The sequence below is a fragment of the Balaenoptera acutorostrata genome, chromosome 13 (genome assembly GCF_949987535.1).
Source record: "Balaenoptera acutorostrata chromosome 13, mBalAcu1.1, whole genome shotgun sequence".
NCBI lineage: Eukaryota > Metazoa > Chordata > Mammalia > Artiodactyla > Balaenopteridae > Balaenoptera > Balaenoptera acutorostrata.
The window spans coordinates 73,292,236-73,311,012 of NC_080076.1; the positions used below are offsets into that span (position 1 = coordinate 73,292,236).

Here is an 18,777-nt window from a genome sequence, read left to right on the forward strand (position 1 = left end):
CTCCACATCCTCGCCAGCATTTGGTGTTATCAGTGTTCTGGATTTTGGCCTTTCTAATAGGTATATAGTGTTGTCTCATTGTTGTTTTAATTTGTATTTCCCTGATGGCGTATGAAGTGGAGCATCATTTCATCTGCTTATTTGCCATCCATCTATCTTCTTTGGTGAGGTGTCTGTTCAGGTCTGTTGCCCACTTTTTAATTGTATTGTTTGTTTTCTTATTGTAAAGTTTTAAGGGTCCATTGTATATTTTGGATGATAGTCATTTATTCAGATGTGTCTTTTGCAAGTCTTTTCTCCCAGTCTGCGGCTTGTCTTCTCATTCTCTTGACACTGTCTTTTGCAGAGCAGAAGTTTCTTCATTTTAATGAAGTCCAGCTTATCAATTTTTCTTTCATGGATTGTGCCTTTGGTATTGAATCTAAAAAGTCATCACCATACCCAGGGTCATCTAGGTTTTCTCCTGTGTTATCTTCTGGAGTCCTATAGTTTTATGTTTTGTATTTAGGTCTGTGATCCATTTTGAGTTAATTTTTATGAAGGCTGTAAGGTCTGTGTCTAGATTTTTTTTTTTTTTAGAGAGTACATTAAATATCAGCTCAGTAGAGTTATTTATAAAGCACCTTTTTAGTGTTTGTGGTCCACTGTACTAGTGCTTCTAAAATCTCTGTGTACAAATGAATCACTGGGAATTTGTTAAAATGTAGGTTCTGATTCAGTAAGTTCTGGGATGGATCCTGAAAGTTTGATGATCCCAATGCTGTTGATTGGTAGACTGCAAGTAGATTTTTTTCTTTCTTTCCCTTTCTTTTTTTCTTTCTTCCTTCCTGCTTTCCTTGTTCCTTCCTTCCTTCCTTCCTTTTTTTTTTTTTCATGTGGACAGCCAGTTGTTCCAGCACCAGTTGAAAAGACTATCTTTGCTCCATTGTATTGCCTTTCTCATTTGGCAAAGATCAGTTGACTATATTTGTGTGGGTCTATTTCTGGCTCCATTCTGTTCCATTGATCTATTTGTTCATTCACAGTATCACATTGTCTTGATTACTGTAACTTTATAGTAAGTCTTGAAGTTGGATAGTGTCTGTCCTCCAACTTTGTTCTTCTTCAATACTGTGTTGGCTATTCTGGATCCTGTGTGTTTCTTTAGGATAAATTCCTAACATTAAATGGAAATGTATCTTTCTCTTCTTAAATTTAAATTTTACTTATTTTTTGGAATACATTCACATGGTTCAAAATTTTAAAGGTTCAGAGGTATACAGTAAGCAGATTCCCACCCATTCCTTTCCACTGATCTAGTTCCCTGACCTAGATATGTTTATTGGCTGTCTGTGTAAAAACATATATATGGATGTTTTCTTTTAAGGCTTTTCGTATATACTACCTAATTGTGATTCAGTCTGTAAGAATGTTCATCTCCCTGCGCAGCACTGGGCATTTATATAATCTCTAGGCAATTTTGAAATGTTTTTATATTTTTTGTTTTCAATTTTTAATTTTCACTCTCTTGATGTGATTACATTTCTTTGTTAACGTTTGTTAAACGCATTCGACTTTACTACATATTGCTATATGATAGATGACCCCAGCTCCAGGCGTCCCCTCTTCTCCTTTCCTTGAAACCCAGTAAGGGACCCTATGTCCTGTGTGTCATCACTGCTCGATTCCTATCTTGTGATTGTGCTCCTTTCAGGGTGGTGGTGCAGAATGAGAGGAGAGAAGAGTGGACCTCCCTCCTCGTGACCATTAAAAAGCTCTTCATCCAGTATCCAGTGCTGGTGCGACTGGAACAGGCAGGTACTGCACTTATGTGCTGGAAGGTGCGGCAGGGGAGGAGGTGTCAGATGGAGGCTGGGGGACCAAGAGATTCCTGCTTGCTTCCCTTCCAGTGTTGAGTATGGCTTCTGCTTCTGGCCGGGTTTCTATGTCAGGTTGGGTCCCGCTGGTCATTGCATGTGCAGTAAGTTCAGTCACGTCCCTTCTGCAGGGGGAGAGGCCTGTGGAGCAAGGCACCTTCCACTTGTTTCTTTTTTTTTAAAATAAATTTATTTATTTTATTTATTTTATTTTTGGCTGCGTTGGGTCTTCGTTGCTGTGCTCGGGCTTTCTCTAGTTGCGGCGAGCGGGGGCTACTCTTCATTGTGGTGCGCGGGCTTCTCATGGCAGAGGCTTCTCTTGTTGCGGAGTATGGGCTCTAGGTGCACGGGCTTCAGTAGTTGTGGCGCATGGGCTCAGTAGTTGTGATTTGTGGGCTCTAGAGTGCAGGCTCAGTAGTGTGGTGCACAGGCTTATTTGATCCGCGGCATGTGGGATCTTCCTGGTCCAGGATCGAACCTGTGTCCCCTGCACTGGCAGGCAGATTCTTAACCACTGCGCCACCAGAGAAATCCCCCCACTTGCTTCTTACGAGTCCATCTTTCATGAGATGTTGTTCCTTCTCTTGTGTCTTTTGCTTCAGAGGGCTTTCCTCAAGGAGACAATTCTACCTCAGCACAAGGAAACTACCTAGAGGCCATCAATCTGTCATTCAATGGTGAGTAAGGGCGCCAGCCACAGTGAGCAGATGTCTTGCTGACCACATGGCTGTGACCTTCTTTTTACTAATGTGCAGAGACCCAGACCTAGCTGGTGATGCCCCCACCCACCTGCCCCCCAGATTAACTGAAAGCAGTAACTTCTGTTTGGATGCTTTTAATGGCCACCATGTAGCTCTTGGGTTTTCTGTTGGGAATCAACTTGCTCTTCTCATCTGCTTCTCATGGTGATCCAAGAGTAAAGAGCTGGAGAAAGTCCTCCTTGGCCACTTTGTTTTCCTAAAAACTGTGTTCTTATTATTTTCCACTCCATCCTTCAATTGCTTCCAGGTAATTTTTTTTAATCTACTTTTTTTTTTTAATTACAGAAGGAGCCCATTGTTCCTAGAATTCAAATAATAGAGAAGTATATCAAGTACAATGAAAATCTCCCCCTTCCCTCCACTGTCAGACCCTTCCAAGAGGGACCATTGTTAATAGCGTGATGTGATTTCTTCCAAATGTTTCTCCCTGCATTTATGTGTTAGCTGAGATACTTTGTTTGCAGATAACAGAAACCTACTGAATTCAAACAAAAAAGGAAGTTTAAGGATACAGGGGCTCTTGGGACAGCCAGAAAAGGCTTGAACACCTTGTTGAGGAAGGTGGGGACGAGGGTGGCTCTGGGAACCGCAGCAGCAGGAATTCCTAGACCCGAGTTCAGCTCCCAGTGACCCTGTCTCTGCTCTCTGGTTAGAATTCCACATTCCCAGCTCTGGTTAGGTGTCTGTCCATCACTGGCAACTGACGGAAGAGATGGTGTGTGGTCCCTTCACTGTGTGTATCGCCTGCCCCTGTGTCTGTACCCAAGTGCTAGGTATTCTAGAGCACGGGGTCTTTTATTAGTAAACCTTTTTGTCACATTTGAATGGCACTAAATTTCCGTAGTAAAAATTGCACAGCCCAGGAATAAGAATTAGGGAATTCCCTGGCTGTCCAGTGGTTAGGACTCTGCTTTCATTGCTGAGGGCACAAGTTCAATCCCTGGTCGGGGAACTGAGATTCTGCAAACTGCATGGCATGGCACGGCCAAAAAAAAAAAAAAAAAGAAATAAGAATTAACTTGCCAAATTTGCAAAGTCATCACAAGATTCTGGTCCGCTCTCTCAAATATTGTCTTAAATCAATATTTGATTCTTCTAAGTTTCAATACAGATCCATTTATGGATGGTTTAAGTTAACGACATGAAATTTGGATATTTAAGGCTGCACAAGGCAAGTATTCAGCCTCGAAGAGGGGTATTAACAAAGGCAACAGGGACATTGACCTGTATTCAAGCAGTTCTTACTGTAGAAGCGGAAGGACAGAAGTGAATTCAGACCAGGAGGTGACAACCGCTCTAACAGAAACATGGATGAAATGGTCCGAGAGCATGGAGACGCTTGCCACTGTCTGTTTTCTGATAAGCTGTAGCATCTTCACAGGAGGACTTTTTGCTTTGTTTCAAGTGTTTGACAAGCACTACATCAACCGCAACTTTGACCGAACTGGGCAGATGTCTGTGGTGATCACGCCCGGGGTGGGTGTGTTTGAAGTGGACCGGCTACTCATGATCCTGACCAAGCAGCGGATGATAGATAACGGTAATGCTTCTGGGGCGCTGCTGTGTTTATAGCCTGATTTACCGTTACCCATCGGGATCTGGGAACATGACTAATGTCAGGTGACAAAAAAGAGTTCCATGGTCAGTCAGCTTGGGACATGCTGGGTCATGCACAGTTCGGCACAGTTCCTAATTGCCAGTTTGAATATGTTAGTGTATCTTGTTTATCTCTAGAGGACATAACAGGCACTCTGAGTTTCCCAAACATACTTGACGCTGGAGAACCCCTTTTGGGGATTGTTTCCAGCATCCAGTGTCCATCAGCTCATCCTGGGAAGCGCCATGGGATCACCCAGTCCTCCCTCTGTTATGTGCCGTGCGTCTCCGACTTGCACCCCCTCCCCCTATTTGATTTGTGTTCTAACAACAAGATGGAGTTGGGAACGTAAATCCTGATGATGGCCAGTAAAGAAACTCTGTTGAATGATGTGAATTATTTTGCTTTTTACTGAGATGACAAGGTTCCCTTTCCTTTTGGGCCTTGAAACTGTAGTCATGGAGGCCTGACGGTCTGTTTGACAAATCACGATCTGCAAGGCAGTTAAAAGCTGTCAAGCACTGATTAGTGGCAGATGCGGTGGGACTCGGTAAAGAGGACACAGACAAAATGCACCTATTTACTTCTTAACTGCGTGGGCAGAGCTGGTGAGGAGAATAAGTCAGCTGTGCCTTGTACCCTGACCCACTTAAATCACATGGCTAATAGATTGGGATGCGTATCTCTACACTGCCCCCCCCCCCACCAACTCTTTCTGTCTTTCCTTTTTTAGGAATCGGTGTGGACTTGGTGTGCATGGGGGAGCAGCCACTGCACGCTGTCCCGTTGTTCAAGGTGATTGATTTTGCAATGCTCACTAAAGGCCAGGTTCCAGCGCAGGGTCATCTTGAGAATAGTTAGAATCAGAGAAGCTGGAGCAGTTCTGGGTCCTACCTGCTTTCCAGCTGACCTGGGCCCTGCCTTGTTCCCTTTCAGCTGCACAATCGGAGCGGCCCTCGCGACTCTCGCGTGGGTGACGACTACAATATCCCTCACTGGATAAACCACAGGTGGGTGAGATCTGGATTCGCCGTAGAGGATCAGGGATTCCATTAGCTTCCTTGCCATTTTTTTCTTCAAACCTGTTAAGTTCTTACTATAAAATCTTTTGTCAAGAGAATGTGGAAACCAAAGTTCTAACATTTGCTTAAAGCGTCTCTATATGCAAAGTCATGGCTGTGACATAAGAACAGTCTATGGTGAAAAACATAAAAACAAGTTTGAAGGACTTATTTCCACAACTATTCCCAATTCCCCCTGTTCCCAACTCACACAGACCATAGTGGACCAACACGGGGCCTGGGCCTCTCCATTTGTAGAAAAATCCCCATGCCTCCTCTTCACATGAGACCAGGCCTCAGTGTTCCTGCTAATTTCAGCTCAAGGAGGAGATTCTAATCCAGTTAGGAATCAGGACTAGCGCACATGAGACAATTTATAGGAAAAAAAAGGAATAGAACAATATTTTAAAACATAATTAATGTTTTGTAGTAATTACAAAAGAAAGAATTGGGAAGATCAGTGAGGCCTGAGACAAAGGTGTTCCTGGGAGGGCTGATCCATGGCTGGGATTCCAACTGTGTCTTGAGGTTTAAAATGAAAGGGGTTTAGGGACTTCCCCAGCGGTCCAGTGGGTAAGACTCCACGCTTCCACTGCAGGGGACACAGGTTCGATCCCTGGTCGGGGAACTAAGATCCCGCATGCCGTGTGGCATGATCAAAAAAAAAAAAAAAATTAATTAAAAAAAAAAGAAAGAAAGGGGTTTAGATGAGTGACCCTGTCTGTTTCTTTTGCAGTTTCTACACATCCAAAAGCCAGCTCTTTTGTAATAGTTTCACCCCACGAATAAAACTGGCCGGAAAGAAGGTAGGTTTCACCCACCAGCAGAGCCTTTAGGGACTGTCACTGATGTTGTTATTTTGGGCCTAAGAAACCCCCTATCCCCCAGTGGTCATGAATAACGTTTGAGAAATTTGTCTTAGAACTTTATAGTTTTCTGCATTAAATAAATAAACAACAAGGGATATCCCAGGAGTGATTAACTCTATTTAATTTTACAGCCTGCCTCTGAGAAAGCAAAAAATGGCCGTGATACGTGTGAGTATTTTTTTCTCCTTTCATCACTTTTAGAAAGAGTCAGCTAACCCATGGCAACAAGATTTTGTGAGGTTGCGTAAAAAATTCACAGCCAAGTTTGGAAGACCAGAGTTCCCCTTCTGTGATCTTTAGAAGGTCCCTTAGTGATCCTGTATATTTTTGTCCTGTCAGCTGCAAAATGGGTGATAACAAAACCTTATTTTTCTTTTCCATAGGTCAATTGTAGGGATCGGGTGGAAAGTTTTAAAAGACTAAATATACACATTAAGATGATATTTTTATATTTTAAAAATTTATTTATTTATTTTTGGCTGCATTGGGTCTTCGTTGCTGTTCGCGGGCTTTCTCTAGTTGCAGTGAGCGGGGGCTACTCTGTTGCGGTGCGCGAGCTTCTCATTGCGGTGGCTTCTCTTGTTGCGGAGCACGGGCTCTAGGTGTGCAGGCTTCAGCAGTTGTGGTCACAGGCTCTAGAGCGCAGGCTCAGTAGTCGTGGCACACGGGCTTAGTTGCTCCGCGGCATGTGGGATCTTCCTGGACCAGGGCTCAAACCCGTGTCCCCTGCATTGGCAGGCGGATTCTTAACCACTGCACCACCAGGGAAGCCCAAGATGATATTTTTAAAGTGGGATCACAGAAGGAAATGCTGCCATCATCTTGCCTTTACTTAATGCTAGTAAATAGTAATCCCTATATCGCTTTGACATATAAATCATTTAATCTTAGTAACCTGATGAATGGGTTATTATCCCATTTTTTTCAGGGGGAGATGGTGATGATGACCTATATCTTGCAGATTTTCATGAAGACCATCCAAAGGCCTCTTGTTGAAATGTGTTTTGAGGACAGTTTGTATTATTTGTGTGTTTCAGCTCTGGGGACTCCCAAAGAATCTGAGAACACCCTTCCCATCCAAGTGGATTACGATGCTTACGACGCGCAAGTCTTCAGGCTGCCAGGCCCGTCCCGGGCTCAGCGCCTCGCCACCTGCAGGTTTTCTGCCACACGCACTTTGGGGTGGATGTAAATGCTGATTAGGAAAACCTGAGGCCCAGTAGGGACCTGCATGAGAGCAACCTTGAAAACATCTTAAATTAAAATTAGCCAAGTGGAAGCCATAGTATGTGGATCATTAGGGAGTCTGTTTTCTGGTTCTCTGGCCCAGCCGTTTTGTTAGCTATGTTTGCTATGAAGTATCGTCCCCTCATAAGGAGAGCATTCTGCTTTTTCTAGCCAAGAGAAGCAATTCGTGAATTCTGGAATTTTCATTTCACTGGGAGGCCACTAATAGATAGATAGATAGATAGATGGATAGATAGATAGGCAGCCACTAATAGATAATAGATAGATAGATAGATAGGTAAATAGACAGATGGATCAATCGATCCCAGGGCCCAGAGTTTCTTTTAGGTTTATTATTCCCAGAGGGCGAGAGACTTTTCTTTCTTTATTCCTGTTTTTAAAATTTGCTCCATGGTATTTTGGTCATGTAGTAGTTTTTCATTGTGAAATAGTCAGATTTACCAACATACTCATTTCTGGGTCTTGTGTAAGAAAGCCATCCCCACTCCAAGGTTAGAAACGTGTCTTTTCTATTTTCTTCCAATACTTTTTTGGTCTTGGTTTTTATACTTAGTTCTTTGTATAGAATTTTTTCTCTTTTTTTTTTTTTTAAAGGAATTCCTTTATTTTTATTATTTATTTATTTATTTATTCATTCTTGGCTGTGTTGGGTCTTCGCCTCCGTGCGAGGGCCCTCTCCAGTTGCGGCAAGTGGGGGCCACTCTTCATCGCGGTGCGCGGGCCTCTCACTATCGTGGCCTCTCTTGTTGCGGAGCACAAGCTCCAGACGCGCAGGCTCAGTAGTCGTGGCTCACGGGCCTAGTTGCTCCGCGGCACGTGGGATCCTCCCAGACCAGGGCTCGAACCCGTGTCCCCTGCATTGGCAGGCAGACTCTCAACCACTGCGCCACCAGGGAAGCCCTTTTCTCTTTTTTTAATGAAATGTGAAACAGAGCTCTAGCTTATTTTTTTCCCTAGTTGACCAAGTACTGCGAGTCCATTTTCCACATTTCTTAGACATGGAAAGTGTGCTTTGATTGGAAGAATCACTGATTGGAGGAATATTCCGTCTCTTCACATTGTGACAAATAGGCTTAGAGTGGCCACATGCTCTTCTTTTGTCCTTTCCCCTCATCCCATCCTGATGTCTGGTCCCGAGAATGCTTAGAGGTCAGAGTGAGTGCTGTTAACAGCAGCTCCCCTGCACGTAGATGCTGCCTAGGGCCTCAGCGGTGCTTTTCTTCTGAGTGTCTAAGAACCCTTTCATGGTCCAAAATCCTTGGTTTTCTTTCTTCTGGTCAAAGACGGTGAAACCTGGTGTCTCAGAGACTCAGGCTGTGTTCCTTGAGGGCACAGACTGTGCCCTAATCTGTGCTCTATCCCCACACTGGGCTGAGCATATGCTGGCGCTCAAATATTTACTGTTGAAATAATGAAAAGTGTAGTCAGCCCTTGGGATCCATTTTCAGGTTCCATTTAAGCTCTCCCTTAAAATCCTTCCAGGTGGAAAGAGAACAGCTCTTATGCCAGAGGGGTGGCCCTATCGGCGGTTGCTGACTCTTCCGTTCTGAATTTTTGTCCCCCATTGGGCTCCTGTCCTGCTGATCCTTTTTCCTGCTGTTTCCAGAGGTTTTCCCCTCAGGGAGTTTCATGTTTTAATAAGGGCATACTGTTTTTTAAATTTTTATTAAGGAAACATTCAAACAGAGAGACCAGTGAAATGAACAGTTATCAGTGTGTTGTCAATCTTGTTTTATCACTTCTCCCACATTTGAAATTTCCTTGAGTATTCTAAAACAGATCTCAGGTATCCTTTTCTCTTTTTTTAAACCTGTAAGTATTTCAGCATGTGTCTCTAACCAATAAGAAAACAAACAAAAAAATGTGATCACAGTACCCTCATCACTGGTAACAAAATTCACACTAATTCCTTAATATCCCTGATAGCCAGTCCCTCTGTAGATTTCCCAATTGTCTCAAAACTGTGATTTTTACAGTTACTTAGTTTGAGTTGGGATCTGAAGAAGATGCACATGTTGCATTTTCTCTTATGTCATTTTCTGTGACCGCAGAGTGTCTTGCTTTCTTCCTTTGTCTGTTTATTTCCATATGACATTTAACTTTTCCTGTTGTCTCTGAATCTCCTGTAAACTGGCAATTATCTCTAGAGGCTTGGTTAGATTTAGGTTCAATTTTTGATGCCAGAAGACTTCTCAGGCGGTGCTGTATGCTTCCTCTTGGGTGATATCGGTTCACAACCCCATTCTCAGTGACACGAGCTTGATGGTGGGATGAGGTGGGGTCAGGCTGAGCGATCGCTTCTTTACAGCTCTGATCCTGGGACTCCGGCCACTGGATGACTGTCAGGCATCTCCCCCGTTTCTTCCACGACGTCTCCAGCTGCTCAGGGCAGAGTCCCTCCTATATTACCTCCCACTCGGAGATCCCATTGGGGGTTTTCGTTATTGGCCTCCCATGTAGCCCAGGCTGGGGATCCGTTTGGGAGTTGTAACTCGAGGTGGGACAGCATCCCCCGCTTGGCGTGACTTGATCTCTCACCCACCAGGTCCGTGCGAGAGCGGGAGAGTCACAGTCGGAAGAGCGCCAGCTCCTGCGATGTCTCATCCAGCCCTTCCCTGCCTGGCCAGGCGCTGCCCACAGAGGAGGTGAGGAGCCAGGCTTCTGACGACAGTTCCCTGGGCAGGAGCACCAACATCCTGATGATCCCTCACCCCCACCTGCACCAGTATGAAGTCAGCAGCTCCTTGGGCTACACCAGCACTCGAGGTCAGAGGGCAGGGCTGGGCAGGGCTGGGCAGGGTGGGGACAGCTGCCTTCCTGTAGTGGGGATGGGTGGGGCTATGGACAGGTGTGGGCTGTAAGTCCCACATGTTAATTATTTCCATGCATGTGCAGTGAGTACGAATGGCCTTAGCTGTTCGTGTGTGTGTGTGTGTGTGTTATACTATTTTTGTCTTTACCCTTTCTTCTCTCTTCCCTGTAACTGTCTACCTTTCCATATGTTAAGGTAGAGCATTTCTTAGGCCTAAGGTCAAAGTGTTTACTTATTTCCTTAGCATTTCCATTCGAGCCACACTTAAAATAGCCTCTTTCCTCTATTCCACTTCAAGTGACCTGTTAACTTGGCATGGCCCAGGGAGTACAGGTGCTGCTTTTCCTGTATCTTATCTTACCCATCCAGCGGCATCTGCAGCTCAAGTATACAGCCCCCTCCTGCCTGTTTGGAAAACTTTCTGTTGTGAAATAATTATGGATTTATAGGAAACTCCAAAAAAAAAATCCAGGGAGGTTTTGTGTAGCTTTCACTCATTTTCCCCTGTGATAACATCTTGCATAACTAGTACAGTATTAAAACCAGGAACATGACCTTGATACAATCCACAGAGCCTATTCGGAGCTCACTGGTCGTACATGCATTTGTGGGTATGTGTGTGTGTGTGTGTGTGTCTGTGCAGTTTTAGCACATGTGTAGACGTATGTAACCACACCACAATTAAGATATTCCATCCCCACAGCCTCTCTTCTGCTACCCCTCTAGAGCCACACCCTCCCACTAATCATTCTCCTCTATAATTTTGATATTTCAAGAATGTTTTCTAAATGGAGGAGTAGCCCTCCTGACTTTTAATCACTGACTTAGGACTGTTGTGTGCACACAGCTGCCTCCTGTTGCCCTGGAAGGATTCCCAAAGGGTGAGGAGTGTTTCCCAGCACTTTGAAGGGGAAGCTGGTGGTTCCTGGGACCTGAGAACCGAGGAGCAGGGCGCTTTCATTCATTAGGCACCATAGACACTGAGCCAACAGCCGGAAATCTTTTTTTTTTTTTTTTTTAAAGATTTATTTATTTTTTATTGATTGATTGATTGCTATGTTGGGTCTTCGTTTCTGTGCTAGGGCTTTCTTTAGTTGTGGCAAGCGGGGGCCACTCTTCATCACGGTGCGCGGGCCTCTCACTATCGTGGCCTCTCTTGTTGCGGAGCACAGGCTCCAGATGCGCAGGCCCAGTAGTTGTGGCTCACGGGCCTAGTTGCTCCGTGGCATGTGGGATCTTCCCAGACCAGGGCTCGAACCCGTGTCCCCTGCATTAGCAGGCAGATTCTCAACCACTGCGCCACCAGGGAAGCCCCGGAAATCTTTTGACTGCTGAAAAAAGTTGTTTTTTTTTAAACTGGTTTGAAGTATAAAAAGGAAATTCTGAAAGAGAAAGGAGCAGATATTTAATTACACGGCTATAGAATATAACCTATGTCACCTACATTAATTAGGGTTAGTATTCAAAAGAATTTTAATACATTTGAAGATTTCTAGGAATTTCCCGACGGTCCAGTGGTTAGGACTCCGCGCTTTCACTGCCAAGGGCTCGGGTTCAAACCCTGGTTGGTGAACTAAGATCCCGCAAGCTCTGCAGCCAAAAAAAAAAAAAATTTCTAGGTTAGCTTTTTCCCACCTTCTGGAAATTTCTGAGTTTGCATGACAGTTATATTCCCATTCTGTTAAACGTATTCTTAGAAGGGTCTGTAGTAAAAGTTAAACTACACATTAATCCTTTAAAAACCTTTGTTATTCTAAAAGCCAGTTCTCCTCTGAGGAGATAAAGTTGCTCTTAATCCAAGTAGCTTTGAAAACAAGTTTTCTTAAAAATTGTCTGAATGGTAGAATTGACTTCAACATCGTTAATGATACGTGAGAGTTTATTGGAAAAGCCAAAAAGCAATTCACTGGAATGGTGTCAGGCAATGCCATCCACATGGCCTTTGTTTCCAGTTTCTCTGTTATATTTAGGGATTCTCACCCATCCACCTACCCAGTGTAGCATAGGAAACATTTCCCCTTTCCTCTACACAAATTTTTGACCCATTTTAGCCCTTAGTCCTATTTCTTATCCTTTTCAAAGTGTGTACTCAACTTTTTAAAAGTTGAGTTCTCTCCTTTTATTTCCATGATAACTAACTAGACTGTATTCTTTTCTTATTTGGTAAATTGGACCATCAATTCATTAATTTACAGTGAAAAATACAGTTTTCATGGAGAACTGAATGTTCTCTTCTTGCATGCACAATGGCTTGAGGAATAAAATATTACTGTGTGCCATGTTCTTTGGTAGGAATTGGGTAGATAATGGTGGACAAGACATTCCTTGATGCCATGGAATTTGCATCTGCTGGACCCACTTTCTAACCTGGGTGTTTGCTTAGTAAACATGGGATGCTCACCAACAGAGTTGGTTGTAGGTTTCAGCTCTTTGATCCACTCAGGTTAGGGACCTGTCTGCCATTGAATGGGACAGGCTGAGTCTAAATATCATGCCATCTCCTTACCTGATCAAGGCTGGATGCATCCATTTCTTCATTCTTTTCTCCCAAGAATTTAGTTTTTTTAACACAGTGACGTTTGATTGCTTACTCATGTTCCAGGCCACTGCATTAATGGGAGGGGGTTGTGATCCACCCAGTCACTCAGGGCCCCATGGTCCTTCCATCCCGGGATGCCATGGTTATCAACACTGGTCTCCAAAGTTTCCACAGCAGGGCAGAGGAGAATGGAGATCACGCGTGGAGAGGTTTGTGGTCCAGGCCTTCAGGTGGAGCATGTCACTTCTGCCTGTGTTCTCTTGGCTGGAACTCAGTTATTTGGCCCCAGCGCAAAGGGACTGGAAACTACAGTCTCCTTGTGTGTCTCAGAGGAAAATCAAACAGGTCTAGTGAACACATTGGCTATCTCTGCTAGGGTCTGTCTTTCTGGTCACCAAATATCTACATGTATTGTTCCTCCCACATGCAGAATGCCCCCGCCCCATCCCCAAAGGGAGACAACTCAAGACCCACTATTGAGTCATTGCATCCAGCCCAACATCTAGAGTCTCCAGGCAATGTGTGGTCCTCCCCATCAGGTTTGGGTGTGGTTTCACTGGGCCAGTAATTTAGGAACCAGAACCCCCTTCTCCCAGGTATTTAAAAAGTAAACCCAATATTTCATTCCTTTATAGTTTGGCGATTTCACTCATTTCCCTCGTTCCCTAACATGTACGCCCTCCAAGGTCCTTGTCAGCCTCCGCAGATCGTCCTCCTAGTTCTGCTTTCACCGTGACCCTGTGCTTTCTCTCTGTGCCTGCCCACCCCGCGGTAACCGGCAGATGTCCTGGAGAACATGATGGAGCCACCACAGCGGGACTCCAGTGCGCCGGGGAGGTTCCACGTGGGCAGCGCAGAGTCCATGCTGCACTTCCGACCTGGGGGATACGTGCCCCAGCGGGCACTGATCAACCCCTTTGCACCCTCGCGGATGCCCATGAAGCTTACGTCCAACAGGAGGCGCTGGATGCACACTTTTCCTGTGGGTAAGTTGGGCGCTCGGGAAAGAGCCCTGACTGGGAACTCCTAGTCCTGGCATCCCCTGAGTGGCCTTGGTCAAGGGTGTCATCTTCTCTGCACCTGCGGTGCCCCACCTGGAAGATGGGGTGGCCACGCCCCCTTTGTCTGCCCCGGGGCTCTTGTGAGGATCCTTGAGGACTTTGTAGCTAGCTAGCTGTGTAGACCCAAGGGCTTCTTTTTCTGTTTGCAAGGGACTGTGCTTTGCCACCTGCTTTCTTTCCTGAGACGAATGTCCCTCTTCTTGTTCACTCCTTCCTTTCCTTACTCTCTCTGGATGTCAGTGTTACAGTCTTGGTTACACGGAATTATGTTACTTTGTTTCCTCTCAGGGTCTCTGACGGCAGAAAAAAAACCATTTTTTTTTTTTTTTGAGAAATGGGTGAACAATTTCTTTTTTTCTTTTTCTTTTTTTTTAGTTTAAATAAATTGGGGGAAAAAAAGCTTAAAATAAACGAGTTCTATTTTTTATAATGGGAAGCTGAAATAAAAACGAACTACAGCCATATCCCAAACCATGTTTAAATTTACAAACATAATGAAAGAAGCCTGCCATAAAAGAGTACTTTCTGTATGATACCATTTAAATAAAGTTCAAAACCAATCAAAACTAAAAAAATGTTTTTTTTCAAATTCACTGTTTCTCCTAGTTCATCCTTTTTGATCTGTGTTCTGTCCTAAAGAAGATGACAATAAGGTTTTATAAAGCTGTGGCTAAAATTAAACTTCAGCTTGATGGGCTCTTACTGGGCTGGGGAGGAACAGGTACATTAACCTCCCGGGTGTTTTCGTGAAGCCATCCTGCTGAATGCCTGCAAGTGTCTACTTATTTTCTTTGGTACTTGCTTTCAGAGTTACAAGTTAAATAAGTGAGCAATGAATCTGGTTCTTTTGGCTGTAATTGGGGGTCATTCCCAACCCCCTTTTTGCCCCCCTTATCTCTATCCTAATCTGTCACCTGACCTGTTTCTTTCTGGTGTCCCTTTCTCCCCATCATTGTCCCCACTGGCTCCCTTCGAGTTCTCTTACGAGAACTATTGATGTTTCTTCCATGACCATCAGCTCTTCCTGCTTCTGTGCTTCCCCCCCCCATCACACACGCTTTTCTAAAGCTAAATGTATTTACTAAATACTCTGCCCACCTGGCCCTCTAAGAGCCGAGGCCCTCCTCTGCCAGGCTCCCCAACCTCCCACCTCCTCACCCCCATCCTCAGAGGTTTTTCTCTTTCCCAAACGAGTTTGCGGCCTCCAGCTTGTGTTTTGCCTCTTCCACGTTTGGGGTTTGCCCAAGTACCCTCTCCTTTAATCCCCGCTAACCTGGTTGGACACTCAGCTCTGAAACCTATCATTCTCCAGGAAGCATGTTTCCATAGCTGCGACTAATTCTGACTTCTCTCCTGCTCGATGTCCGTTTTGCCCTTGTGCGTCCTCTGCTCTTGAAGTAGGAGATGTTATCGTCTCAAGTACTAACAGAGTCATTGGTGTTTCTCTCGTGTGTCCCTTCTCGTTTCGCCTGTGTTGACCTTCCTGGGAGGGGCCCTAGTCTCCCATACTGTTATCTTTCTTTACTGTGTCTCAGTTGACATGTGCGAGACAGAGGACCCCAAAATATTCTTAGGCTGAGGCCTCACAGGAGGATGAGCCTTGCTTGGAAGAGGCGATGTCCCATTTGGGAGCCAGAGGGTCACAGACAGGATGTGCCTCTGTGGTGTGGTCGCCTTTCAATCACCCACGTCCCAGCAGCGGGAAGGAAGGAAGGTTGAGGTGAAGTGCACAGCACTGGCTGTTGGGGGAATGATGCTCAGTGGATCTTTGTCTGGGCAGGACCATCTGGAGAGGCCATCCAGATCCATCACCAGACCCGACAGAACATGGCAGAGCTGCAGGGCAGCGGGCAGAGGGACCCGATCCACTCCTCTGCAGAGCTGCTGGAGTTGGCATACCATGAAGCCACTGGAAGGTGAGGCTGGGCACCGGGTACCGGGTGGGAGGTACTGCGAGAGCGCGCTCGGGCACCCAGGGCGACAGCAGAATAGATCACCCGCGAAACGTCATGTTCGTGAGACTCAGAGACACCGCACGCGTGCGGGCCTTTCCTTTGTCAGCGTCGTCCCCGCCACTGGGCCAGTGCACAGCAAATAGCCTGAGATGCTTTTGCCAGAGATGTTCCCCAGGCCCTGCTTTAGCTTCTGCTTTAATTCAAAACATGCTTTGTCAACCTCAGTCATGAGTTTCTCCTAATCCTCAGTCATGGGAGAAAACGAGTTCCAAGGCAGGTGGTTCCCGCTGTGTGTTTTGGGCAGTCAGTCTATGACTTTTGTCATTTTGGTCACTGAGGAATTCCACTGTTGGGTTTAGACGAAGTTGATGCTAAAAGCAATGGAGACCAAGGCCTGTGTTTGTAGAAACAAGTCTTTTCAAACCAGGATCCTGAATGTGTTACAAGGCATCCGAAGAGAGTCAGCCTAGGAAGAAAGTAATTTAAGCCTTGACATGCTCGAGTCCATGCTACCCTACCCGCTGTTGCTGTGATCTGTTACCTTTGCAAAGAGCAATCATTGGTCCCTTTTCAGTCATCCCAACATCCCATGGGATGGATGAGGGATACAGGCAGGGCATAACCTCTTTCCCAGGTTAACTTGGTACCTCTATTCAAGCACCTCACATTGTCCTGTGGGTATCAGCAAGGGGAGTCTTAGGACGGAGGGGGCAGGCGTCTGACATGGCAGTGGGGAAGCAGCTGGGGTGCCAGGGCAGGAGGCCAGAGCTGGCACACACTCCAAGCCCTGCAGCCTGGTGGCCATGGTATGGGTCTCAGTGTTTGCCAGCCTGTGTGGCCAAATGTTCAGGCCTGTTTTTGATGAAAACCCCCGGGAGACAGGGTGAGCAGGATAAAAGAGGTGATGATCCGCATTAAGCCAGGCGGCTGGGCTCTGTTCTCTGCAGGCACAGCGCTTCCCACCAGCCTGGCGATGGCACGTCCTTCTTGCACTTCACTGGAACAGAAGAGCTTTCTGTCGGCCTGCTCAGCAGCAGTGGTGCAGGTAACCAACCCAAGAGGTAACAGAGTGGGGATGCTCAGAGCAGGCCCACACCTAGAAGCGAGGTGGGAACCAGAAGAGCAGGGCCATGTCTATTTCCGAATCATTTCAGCCACAATTTCAGGTGACCTATTTAGAAACAGTGCTGTATAATGCATGGAATTATAAATGGGCTGCACTTTACGTTTTTAGCCGAGAACGTGTTGGTCAGGAACACATTTATCATTGGACTGTCAGTGAGTCGTGATTGAGGGCTGCTTATGAGATCACTGTTGAGGGCAACACCAGGCCTGGGAGCTTTAAATTATGTGTGTGGGGGGGAGCAAACACACCCCCATAAAAACAATCAGGAGAGACCCAGAGGGAGCAGTGTGGTTCCAGCTGTGAGTTGAGAGAAGAGAAGGGTGACGTTGTTACTTACAGAAGTGCGCACGCATCTCAGACGCGAAGGGGTAGAATTTGGTCAGGAGGAGAGTGAGAAGGTGAGGGATTCTAAGTGGAGGGAGAGTAGGAACTTGTATTAATACAGGGTTTATGCTTTTTGGAAGCACTTGTATATCTGTTATCTTATGCGATCATCCCAGTAGGGAGTAAGTTATTAAGTATATTTTACATATGCGGCAACGTAACACCCAGAGATGTGAAGATGTTACACTAATCTCTCAAGCCAGTAGCCAGGTGTCCTGCTGTTTCTGATTTCAGCAGCAGTATTCAGAGAGCCTTTATGGGGTAGGGGAACATGGATTTGGATGGGTGGGGGGCAGATTTTGGAAAGCCTCAAAGGGCAGATAATTGTACAAAATGGATATGAAAAACATTAAAACTGAGAGAAAAAATGGTGCTGCTACTTTGTGTCTTAGCTTTCTATCAGTTAACTTGCATTTGTGGAACTTGGCTTAAGGAAGGCGTAATGAAAGTGAAGTTGTATTAAGTTGGTGAATGAAGTTTTCCTCCATTCACGGGTGGATTCAGCTAGCGATGTTTCTAGAGGCCTATAGCTAAGGCTCAGAAACTGGACTGGCAGTGAGAGAATTACTAAAGGATTATACTTATTTCCTTCCTATTTCTAGTGCATCTTTTCTGTCATTCATTTTGAATGAGGAAACAAATTGAATAAAAATTTGGGGATGAATAAGATACTTTTTATCCCTGTACTCAGGGGACTAAAAATGTTACTTGGCTACCAGACTCTTTTAAAGTACCTTCAGAATATGCTAAAGGCAATGTTTCTATTGTTTTGCTAAAAGAAGGAGCCATTTTATAGGAACCCAGAGTTTGACCTTCCCGGCTGTTTGGGGTCAAGTTGTACCAAGGAGGGCTGCTCTGGGGCTCATGGGACCACACTTTGAGCAAGTTTCCTGGTGACCTGAAGCTGGGGAACCATGGGCTCAGGTGGTAACAGCACTGGGATTTGCCCACAGTGGTCGTGGAGTGCTTCCGGGCCTGGGGTGGGTAGCTCACGTAGACCAGATGATTCCTCAGAAGACGAGTCTTGGAATTTTACAATCTGGTCTGGGGAAAAGCGGGAAATTGCAAAGAATCCTTATTCAGTGATTGGTGTGGAAGATCCTCAAATGACACCATCCTGGAGGCCTCTGAGCTAAGAGTTCCCTGGTGCACATGCATTGGGAAAGCGGTTGCTGCCCCCTGCACCTCGGGCTCACCTTCTCCCTGTTGGGCTCCCGAGTCATAGATCCATCTACCTGATGGGCTCCCCACCTGGATGACTCCTGGCTAACTCATCCTTAATTACCGGCAGCTGAGCTCACATCTTGCTGTCCCCCCGCCTGCCCACCTGCCTCTCCTTTTCTGACTCTGGACCACATTCTCCATTCTCACCGCTGTTGCTTTGTTTCAGACCCGTGTCATTTCTGGCCAGGATTGTCACCGTAGCCTTCAAATCATCCTCCTGCTCTGTTCGTGTCCCCTCCGATCCATCTCCTGTACTGTCACCAATGAGCCATTTCCAAATGCAG

The 18,777-nt window shown here is 45.6% G+C and overlaps 1 protein-coding gene across 9 annotated transcripts in view; it reads left to right on the forward strand.

Moving 5' to 3' along the window:
* DEPDC5 (DEP domain containing 5, GATOR1 subcomplex subunit) overlaps positions 1-18,777 on the forward strand; it is a 92,558-nt gene that overhangs the window by 22,519 nt on the left and 51,262 nt on the right. For all 9 annotated transcript variants that reach the window (XM_057527222.1, XM_007170627.2, XM_007170625.2 and 6 more), the window contains exons 13-24: positions 1,694-1,797; positions 2,459-2,533; positions 4,023-4,157; positions 4,948-5,009; positions 5,151-5,224; positions 6,012-6,081; positions 6,276-6,312; positions 7,182-7,302; positions 9,938-10,158; positions 13,526-13,729; positions 15,585-15,720; positions 16,707-16,804. In XM_057527222.1, the coding sequence (XP_057383205.1) occupies positions 1,694-1,797; positions 2,459-2,533; positions 4,023-4,157; positions 4,948-5,009; positions 5,151-5,224; positions 6,012-6,081; positions 6,276-6,312; positions 7,182-7,302; positions 9,938-10,158; positions 13,526-13,729; positions 15,585-15,720; positions 16,707-16,804 (1,337 nt within the window). The remainder of the gene's footprint in view (positions 1-1,693; positions 1,798-2,458; positions 2,534-4,022; positions 4,158-4,947; positions 5,010-5,150; positions 5,225-6,011; positions 6,082-6,275; positions 6,313-7,181; positions 7,303-9,937; positions 10,159-13,525; positions 13,730-15,584; positions 15,721-16,706; positions 16,805-18,777) is intronic.